Genomic DNA, 10,711 nt, shown 5'->3' with positions numbered 1-10,711 from the left:
TCCGTCATTGATTTCTATGTAATGTTTATCCAATCTTCATGATAAAATTATAAACCTCTTTTTAGTATCTATTTTAAAAGTTCAAGATCCGTCATTAATTTTGATCCAATGTACATGATAAAATTATAAACCTCTTTTCAATATCTATTAGTTACAACCCATGACATGAAATGAATTTTTCAAACATGTTTTACCAAAATACATCAACAAATGGCCAAATTCCGTATTAATTTTGGATAGATTTGGCGCCAACCACAACTCAGATGGTTTGATTGAAATAAAATTTTACATTTTATATTGTGAACTTTTATTAATAAAAAGTTTAAATAAATTAAACAAGATATGAAAGTCTGAAAACAATTTAAAAACACCGAAAGAATTAATTAACTTAGGCGGAATACAATTACCCACTTCTACTACGCGATGACGATGAAGACTTGATATTAAATTATTCTCTTTGTATTCTACACACTTCGACTACCTGACCATGATGAAGATTAGACATTTACCTTTTTTGTATTTTACGTTGGTGTTTACTAAATATCATAAGACAACTTTTGTTTAATTAAACCTAATATCTTGTAAATATAATGTTTTATTTTGTATACATGCATGTTTCGTGCTACATTGCGCGAGGGAATTTCCACTACTTAGTATTAAAATATCATAGATCGCCCTTAAGCAAGAGCTTCCATATCACTGAATATTTCCATTTAAAACAACACAAGGTGACAAATCAAATGATCATTCAAACTGAAAGGCCACATGGCTAGCAAAATCAAGAAAAGAAGGTTTGCACATTGCACCTCATGTATGTATTGTTATGATATACCAACAAGTAACAGGCTTCTTGCCACTGCCACTCGACTGCGTATAGAATATCGCCACGAGATTATGAAAAAAATTATTTCTGGATGCCGAATGTGTAGTACCCAGAACCCTTAAACTTTCTAAGTGAAAGTGAGTCGAGAAAAAAACAGCAATAATTCTTGAAAACCGGTCTAGGTGGCCCATTCTTTTTGGATGTCGAATGTGTAGGTCAGCTCCAAGTAGCACTTGTTGTCATCATCAAGAAACTGGATTGAATCCAAATGGAATGAAGTTAACAAAGATGAATAAATGAACTTATGTGGCAATTTTGACATGTTAAACAAGTTGAAAATCATGTATACAACAGATAAATTATGTAGAAAATTTTTAAAAAGGACAAGAAGGTGTTTGTGGGTCATTCCAACCTGTTTTAACTTTTACAAATTAGTGATTCGTTTCAACCCATCCCGATTTGACTCATTACCCAAGCCACACGACCCATCGGTTTTGCCATCTATTCCAAATATAGATCGACAATGATTAAAAAAAATCTTTTAGTAGGCATGAGAAAGTACATACATATCTTGATCTTTGTCGAAGCATGGGTGAAAACAAAGTATAAATCTTGATGATTTTAAAGCAAAATGAAGGGGTCAAACATCATGAAAGCCGTCTTAATTGTATTGATATCACATTGCTAAAAATAGGTTCTTACTTTAATTATATAGCTTTTAAAAATAAATCTAAAATGTGTTAGCGCATTAAACCTGCCCCAATGTAACCAAATAAATAAATTTATGTTTTGGTGAGTTACTCAACCCGCCTATTAAACATAAGAAAACACAAAGTCTTGATGCTTTTGAACATTAATACCTTAGTTTTTGCGGAATATGATCCTCTTGCAAATATCCCCGAAGGAGTGGTTTCTTCGGTCATAACATGTATGTAAGGCTCAGCTTGAGGGCTAAAAGTTCCAAGCATTTGCTTCGAGCTGTCAACTAAAATTTTTGTTTTGTTGTCAAATTTAAGGTCAAAATCTAAATAAATTAAAAGTTCCATTTTAAACGGGTTTAGTAATAAACAGGTCGATCTGGTTACGTTTTATCTCTAATGGGTAAAACAACGCCTAACTTAAGCGCGTCACCCAACCTGCCAATTTTTTCCATCTCTAAACTAAACAGCTCAGTGGGTCAAGTTAGTTAATCTGTTGGATCACATAAATGAATCACATCAATTGATATGCGATGACCCGACCCGTTGACAAGCCTACAAATTATTCTAACGAATTTAGATCTCGCAAAAGAATGTATGTACCTTTAATACCCTTTTTCCAAACAGTGTTGGTGTACTTGAGCCCACAAACTATGTTATTGCTGATCTTGAAGGAGAATCTCAAATTGTATTTACTACCTTCCTTTAGGGTAAACCAAAGGCCCTTCGGGTGCCCAGATTCTGGGATCTCAAGAACAATATCAGGTCTATCAGCAACAACTATGGTCAGACTCTTTATCTTCACATCGGGCTCTTCGATTTCTATTAAAAACTGAATGTATCAGCATATTATATTGCATCAAAATCAACTATTTTAAAGTTGATTCACATTGTTTCCAGCTACTCATATTAGGGGTTGTTTTCATGCATGTAGTATTTATTATAATTTCATTACTAGTTATAGCATTGATTAGCATTTATTAGAGCTTTCAATATAAAGCCAGTTTAGAGTAAAGAACTGTGACAACCGCATAAGCACTTGTATCTTTTTTGTTTTACATGTAATGCATAAGACGGTTATGTAACCACCTACCCCCTTCTCTTTCTAACTCTAATTATCTTTGTCAAGCAATACGTGCAAGTGCATAATGCGATTCTTGCGGTTATATACTTAAAATTTATTATGCAATGAACGTGTCCCTAAATAGTCCGTCTTAATTGTTAAGATTGAAACACTCGATTAAAAGGTTTCGTTTTTTTTTACTAGTTTTAAGTTTTAACTATCTCTATTGGTTAACAAATAAAATTACTCACTCGTGTGTCATAATGCATATGTCGTCGTCATAACGTATGGCATTGAAAACAAAGAATGTGACACCTAAATACCTGCAACCTCATTGACATCAACGCCTCCAAGCAGCTGCTCCTTCCACCTCCTCAAGCTCTCATCATCCTGAAACAACACACACAATTAGATGTCCCAATACCGACATTTACTTATGAATAGTTTGATTTAGGTTGCATTTACTTTGTAACGGGTCAAATATAAAAGTTCCAAAATGGACGCTTTGTAGGGTAAACTTAACATTGCCCGTTTTGACCCATTACCCAACCAGTCTTACCACCTTTACACATACATAATCTAGAACATAAAAACATAATAAAAAAATTTTTGGAACAAGAAGCTAATAACCTTATCCTTTTCAAGATGCTCTCTAATGCTCATCTTGGGGCCCAATTCTATATGGGCCTCTTCATCTTCATCAGTTGCATAAAAAGAGCTTTCACTGGGCTCTGTACTAGGAACCCCTCCAGATTCAGAGGCATCATCTTTTGCATCATTTTTATCATCACCCATCTTGTTTTGGGATCTCAGAACAATGTGAAATCTTAAAGAACACCCACAAAAAATATGATCATTAAATAGTTAATTAAAATATAATGAAATAGCATATTTATAAAAACAAATTAGTCAAAAAAAATTGCAAGAAATTCAAAACCCAATTGAAAAACACAAGACAAACTTGGATATGTCGAAAAGATTGCTTAAGGGTGTTTGGATTCGTGTTTAAATTAATTATATTGTGATAATAAACTTTGAGTGTATAGGTAAGGTTGTGTGTAGTGATCAAACGATGTTAAAGGTGCTATAATATTATTCTTTGTTTGCCAAAAAGAAGTGACTAATATTATGATTTTCAGATTATTTATGATCGAAGTATAAAGTTTCAAGAAAGATTGAAATGATGAGTACAAGGAATCTATTCTTTGAAAACACCAACAAATATTTATCAATGGCTACAATGAGATTCACACAAAGAAAAATTAACAAGCCAAATAACCAAAAAATAATGAAAAATTTACATCTTTGGCTCAAAATTTACCACAAATCTGGTAAATGGCTAATTTACCCTTGTTAGAACATACGGTATGGAGGAGTTTGAAAATTGGGCGTTATTCGACATATCAGCGCGCGTCAGAAACGGGGCGTGGTGCCAAAGGGGGTGTGGGAAGGGGCGTGGAAAAGTGGCGCTATTCGACACGTGGCACCTAGTTTTTATTATTATTTTTATTATTCAAAACTATAAAATGTGTTTTTTTAAATACCTATATAATAACAATAAGAGTAAATTTCTGTTTTCGTCCCTGAAGTTTGTCAATTTTAACTAGTTTAGTCCAAAAATCTAATTTATAACAAATCCAGCCCTTAAGTTTGCATTTCTTAACGCTTTTCGTCCCTAAGGGTTGCTTTTTCATTTAATTCTTAGGGATGAAAAGCGTTAAGAAATGCAAACCTTAGGGATGGTTTTGTTATACATTAGATTTTGGGATTAAACTAGTTAAAATGGACAAACCTCAGGGACAAAAACAGAAATTTACTCTAACAATAATATAAAAAAGGTTACATAATTTAAATACGAAAAAGATTACATAAATTAAAAAGAAAAAAAAAGCTAAAGACCGAACGACTTAAAAAACCGAAACAAAGTACGATATTTTGCGTTTATTTCTTCTTTCAGTTTCTCGTACATTTCCCTCTCTTCGTCGTCTAGTTGATCGATCTTCATAGCGAGGAATTTCATATCCGAGAGGCTATCATTTTTACTATAGAAATCTCGCCACTTAGACGAGAGACTATCATTTTTACGATAGAAATCGTGTCCCAAGGTTTTGTGATGAAGGTTGGGTAGGAGAGATAGAAATCGTGTCCCAAGGTTTTGTGATGAAGGTTGGGTAGGAGAGAATAAGTTGAAAATAGTGAAAAGTGTTGAGTTTTTTTATAGATGTGGTAAATATTTTTTTAATGGAAAATATTTTTCTTAAATAATGCCGTTGGGATCCAACGGCTACATGCCACCCCATTCACAGCATGCCACATCGACCAACTTAAAGTCTCAATGTCGGTGGAGAATTCCAAGCCCGTCCATAAACGTCGTTGACAACACCAATGACGGTGTGGTGTGTGCGGCGCGGAGAGGCCTAAATGCCACGGATCCACGCCCACACCGTGTGTTCTTATGAAAATAAAAATAGCAATTAAAGAAATAAGGAAAACTAGCATGTATTCGAAAAATACCCACAAAATTAATAGCAATTAACATCAATTTGAGGATTAGAACTACCTGTAGGGACGAACAGGAAAACAAGCAAGGTTACACCACCATGAAATCTTCTACAAACAAAAGAATATTATGTTCACAAGGTAACGAAAGGAATGAGAATGTTAATTCGTTGAACAAATGAAAGAAGTGTTTGATCCATCCAAGAGGTAAAGAAACTGTTCGAGCGGAATGAAATGGTCATGTGGTGATCCGGAAATGTGAGAAAATTGATACAATGTGCGCAAAAATTGGGTGGAAAGAAATTACCGTATTTTGTGGAGCATGAGTCTTCTTCACCTTAATTATATTACAATTTTGTTATTTTTTATTATATTACAATTATTTATATCTATTACGCAGTTAGAATACGTATATTATACGGGTTGAATATATGATGTATTAAATAGGTTAGAAACCTATAATTTAAAAAAATAATTTACACAACTAAAATAATTAAATTAAACTTTTTTGTTACAAGAATTAATACATGATAGTTAGAGAGTTGAATGAACAGCGATTATGTGATGATTCATCATCACAATTGTTTTTTTAATGATGCCAGGTTCACTTAGCCTTTCTAATTTTCCCCCTCGTCTCCTCATCATATATGAACAATATGATGAATTCATCGATCAATTTCAATCAACTTTGTCTGAACTTTAACGGTGGCTAGAGGCGGTGTGGTTTTGATTTTGGGCTTAAAAGCAAAGTTGTACTTTCTCTCTTTCACTTGACCATCTGAGAATATGTTTCTCTCTCTAAAGCGAGAACCCTCAAAGGCTCAAATTCTCTGCTTCTCTCTCTAAACAACTCGCCGCCATTCAACGCCCATCTCCGCCGCACACTGATGTTCTTTGTCCGCTGGGTTTTTTGGTTACCGGTGTTGATGAAGTCGGTGTGGTGGCAGTGGGTGTATCCGGCCTATGGAGCTCATCTCGTTGTCCCGCCGTTCAACGCCCATCTCCGCCACTCACCGATGTTCTTTGTCCGCTGGGTTTTTTGGTTACCGGCGTTGATGAAGTCGGTGTGGTGGCGGTGGGTGTATCCGGCTTATGGCGCTCATCTCGTCGTCTTTTCCGGCTTCGGTGTACCCATTGTACTACTTCTTTGTACGACGGTATATGTTTGCTATAGAGTCATAAGCCGTTGGCCAGTTTTGATGACGTCGGTGTAGTGGCGGTGGGTGTAGCACTACGCTGGTGGTGATGAAGTCGATGTTTATTTATGTATATGTAACTGATTAGTAACAAATCTATTAATCTGTGATGGTTGGGAACAGTAATTTCACGGTTGATAACGAGGTTAGTTGTTTTGCTGGGTTTGGATTTCGTGCCGGAGAAAAATGTGTTACCTTTGGTGTGCCTTTTGTGTTGTACGATGGTTTTCTACACAATTGTGTGTCGGAGTTAATGTGGTTTTGGTTTGGATTTACAAACTCTGTGTGAAACATCAGATTCCGGTGTTAATGACATTGTGTTGTTGCTATCGGTTAATCCATCGGGTGTTGGTTTTGAGCCAACGTACGACTAATGCGGGTGCTATTTATGACGGTTTTTGGTATCTCTTTGTTGTTGATTGTAGCCGGTGATGATGCTTTCCGGCCACATGGCATGGCAACTCCGGTTGCAGCCGTGTGGCAGGACTGAGCCGCACTTTGTTTATGATAGCATTGAGGAACTTGACGATGATGATGCTTTAATCTGAATCTATTGGTTTAGTTTTTTTTTCTTTTTTAACTTCAATCTTACTGTTAAAAGCATAGTAATTTTGATTTTGTTTTGGGGTTTGATCAACAAAAATCTTAGTTTGTCGCTGCGGTTGTAGGTTGTTGTAGTTAGGGGTGCAAACAAGCCGAGCCGAGCCCGAGCTCGACCAGGCTCTAGCTCGAGCTCGTTTAACATATGAAAGCTCGAGCTCGGTTCGATTCGAGCTTTAGAAAATAAAGCTCGAGCTCGGCTCGGGCTCGACTCGTTTAGTATTTATTAATTATTTTATATTAAATTATTATTATATATATAATTAAGTTATTTTTTTATATTTATATAATTGGTAATTATTATTATATAAATATATGTTTAATATATATTAATAAAAAATATATAAACAAAAAGCTCGTTTAGGCTCGCGAGCCGGCTCGAGCTCGATAAGCGAAGCTCGGGCTCGGGCTCGTTTACTTAACTAGCTTGTTTTTTAGGCTCGGGCTCGAGCTCGAGCTCATTTAAGCTCGGCTCGTTCGAGCTTTTTCTCGATCCGAGCTCGAGTAGCTCGCAAGTAGCTCGGCTCGTTTGCACCCCTACTTGTAGTTTGGATTTTTGGTTTGTTTTTTAGTTGTACCCTTCTCATTTTCTTGCTGGGAGGGTCAAAGCTGAATTCCTCTTTTTGGTGTTTTTAATTAAACTCTTGCCACAATGATTGTAACTTTTAGCTTTTCTTGAATTTATATGGATTAATTAGTCTGATGACTAGATGTATATTTTTGCTTTTTGATTCTTAATTTACATGCTTATCGTTTACACTTGGCTTTGTTACTTAGGTAGGTTAAAATCAAATTTTGGTTCTTCTTGATATGATGGTTAAATAAATGAGATTCTAAATTCTAAAATAGAGTTTTTAAATCTTGAATCCAATTGCTTGAGTTTTGGATATGGGTTTATGGTTTTTTTTACAGAACACATATTTTAAAGGTGGTGTAATCAATAATAAACATAACTAAAAAAGAAAAGAAAAACTTAACCCATCTGCCTTTTATAGGTGATATGTATCGCAAAATAAATTATACCATGGTCATAAAAAAAACTTTTTTACAAGATCATGGAACACACACTAGTCTAAATCAATTAAAAAAGTTGTGTACGTTAAAGTTAACTGGACTTTATAAATTATAGGTGATATGTATCGCAAAATAAATTATACCATGGTCATAAAAAAAACTTTTTTTACAAGATCATGGACTTTAAATTACCTTACAATAGAAGTGTTACAGTTTAAGATGGTTCGGTCGTGGTTCATCCATGACGATCTATAAATGTCAATTCGTTCCCCGCCGCAACGCGGCGGTTACATCTACTAGTATATCTAAAACTGAAAACTCACATAATGTCTCATGTATTTATTATAAATAATTTTAAATTTAAGATAAACATGATTATCATAAGTGGGCAGGATTTTTTGCGAAAAAGGAGACCCATATGAACTTTCTGACGGATCCGTTTGAAGGGAGGTCTACTCTACGGCCAATTAATATTCTTGTGTTTGGGTGGGTATGTGGAAACACACTTGTGTGGGGACCTTTCAGGATTGCCCCCACTTGTTGGGCTAATGGACAATGGGTTCATTACTGGGTTCATTATAGGCCAAGTTGTGTTAAAGGCAAAATATGGCAAAATTGTTAAACACGAAAAAGCTTGTTAAGATAAAGAATCAACACGTTGATACCTTTGATTTCCTAGCTCCAAAGGCTATGGAATTTATAAACAGAGTTCAGTGGGTTGTGCATAGTAATTATTTGAACTCATCGACGCAAAGCTCTGTTTTTAGTAGGATCGGTTTTACTATCCAAAAGAAGAATTGCACACAACTTGTTGTCTGTTTACCTGTCACTTTATTGTAATTGACCCTCTAACATCAATGATAATTATTGTAATTGACCCTCTAACATTAATGATAAAGTGTTTGCGTTGAGATTGCATATATCCAAATATTTAAGCTTAGTCATTCTTTTTATAACATGTGAGTACTACAAAATGTTTTCCTTTAAATTCTTAACCAGATAGAGAGTACTTGTTGCACATATGGATATTTATTTATTAATTTGCATAGATATACACTAGTGGGGAACCTGCGCGTTGTAGCGGTGTCGACAATACGGGACGAGAACATAATTCAAACTTTAAAGCAATAAAAATGTAGACAACAAAATTGTAAAAAAAAAGGCTATAAACATTATAATAAAAGTTCTTATAACAAAAGTAGAGGCAACCTGTTAACATTGACACGTAAAGACCCCATCAGGTCCTGCATAAATAACACTAAAGATTAATAACTTCAATACATTACACCATGGATGAACTGGGTTGTTTCTTTTCTTATTTCAAATGGGCCACTAAAAATATAGCTAATTGGAAAACATATATAAAACCGCTTTTACAAAAGGCGCTCAAACTTATGGTTTGCATATGCCAGTGTCTGTATCTAGAGTTGCGGTTGGGCAGTATGCACCCAATGGGCAAGCTATACATAAATATCAAAACATAATTAGTACAAAACTACAAATGCCAAAATATATGAACAAGTTGTAAATCGGTACTTACGTATCATGCAAGTAAGACCTTTGGGGCAGAAGAAACCCTCGCAACAAGGCTGACAGTCATTGGTTCGGGCAGGTATATTAATAAAATCTTTCATGTCAACATCCTCAGGGACCGAAACGGCACATGCCCATCCTGGCTCACAACCTGAAACTCTAGATGTTATGTTACAGTTTCTGTTAGGCTTGAGGTAACGTCTACCATAGTACCTCAGGTTGAAAACAAAAAAGACGTACCTTTAAAAGAAGCTGAACCCGTTCAAGAAGATGAAACCACCCCTGCTAAGCCAATGTCTGGCCCTCCCATATCCACTGGCAAATGGAGGCCTTGCTTTCCTAGACCCTCCAAATATGATGCCCATAGTTGTTGATCAGTTCTGTTTAACACATAATGGAAAACATGAATAACATACATGTTACAACAGACAGGCCAGCAGATAATCCAGTCAGAGATGCAGCCATCGAGTTTGACATACTTGTCAGGATGATCTGGTTCCTCCTTAGGGTGTAAGATTATGATGGTGATGAAATCGAAGCAAGGGAGGTTTCGATATGGAGAGAGAGCCGAATTGATGTTATGTGTTGTTAGGGTTTGTGTAATTGTCTAACCCTTAAACTCTCTAATAATCTCCTTATATATACACCCAAGAGGAAACCTAATTAGTTAGTAAGGGTAATATGGTCCATTATCAATTACCAACTAATTATTAATAGGTTATTAATATATTTTGATCTATATAATATAAATGATTATAATGACTACAAGATTAAATATTATAATAATTATATACTTAATCTCACAATAGTACCTCAGAACCTTCATTGGTTCAAGATGTGGAAAAGATGAACATCGAGACCATTGAGGACGCCGGAACCACCCCAGCAATGCCAACGCCGGTTGGATATGTTGCTCAGGTTGAAAATAAAGAAGACGAACCATTAAAAGAAGCTGAACATGTTCAAGAAGACGAAACCAGTCCTGCTGAGCCAATGCCTGGCCCTCCAATATCCACTGGCAAATGGAGGCCTCTCTTTCCTAAACGCTCCAAATATGATGCCCATAGTACCTCAGAACCTTCGTTGGTTCAAGATGTGGAAATGATGAACCTAAAGACCATTGACGAAGCTGGAACCACCCCAGCAATGCCAACACTGGTTGGAGATGTTGCCCAGGTTGAAAAGAAAGAAGGCGAACCATTAAAAGAAGCTGAACCAGTTCAAGAAGACGAAACCAGCCCTGCTAAGCCAATGTCTAGCCCTCCAATATCCACCAGCAAAATGG

General features: G+C 35.7%; 1 protein-coding gene across 1 annotated transcript; it reads right to left on the bottom strand.

Moving 5' to 3' along the window:
- Positions 1 to 695: 695 nt before the first annotated feature.
- Positions 696 to 5,370, bottom strand: LOC110871414 (rho GDP-dissociation inhibitor 1). Its single transcript, XM_022120181.2, has 6 exons — positions 5,145 to 5,370; positions 3,215 to 3,410; positions 2,908 to 2,974; positions 2,125 to 2,343; positions 1,684 to 1,808; positions 696 to 1,076 (listed from the first exon to the last, which is right to left on the bottom strand). The coding sequence occupies exons 2-6, from the start codon at positions 3,377 to 3,379 to the stop codon at positions 1,002 to 1,004; spliced, it is 651 nt and encodes a 216-aa protein (XP_021975873.1). The 5' UTR covers positions 3,380 to 3,410; positions 5,145 to 5,370; the 3' UTR covers positions 696 to 1,001.
- Positions 5,371 to 10,711: the final 5,341 nt, after the last annotated feature.

Source organism: Helianthus annuus, chromosome 8, assembly GCF_002127325.2.
Source record: "Helianthus annuus cultivar XRQ/B chromosome 8, HanXRQr2.0-SUNRISE, whole genome shotgun sequence".
NCBI classification, from domain to species: Eukaryota; Viridiplantae; Streptophyta; class Magnoliopsida; order Asterales; family Asteraceae; genus Helianthus; species Helianthus annuus.
The sequence above is the reverse complement of the archived record's forward strand: the minus strand, read 5'-3'. Positions and strand labels throughout refer to the sequence as shown.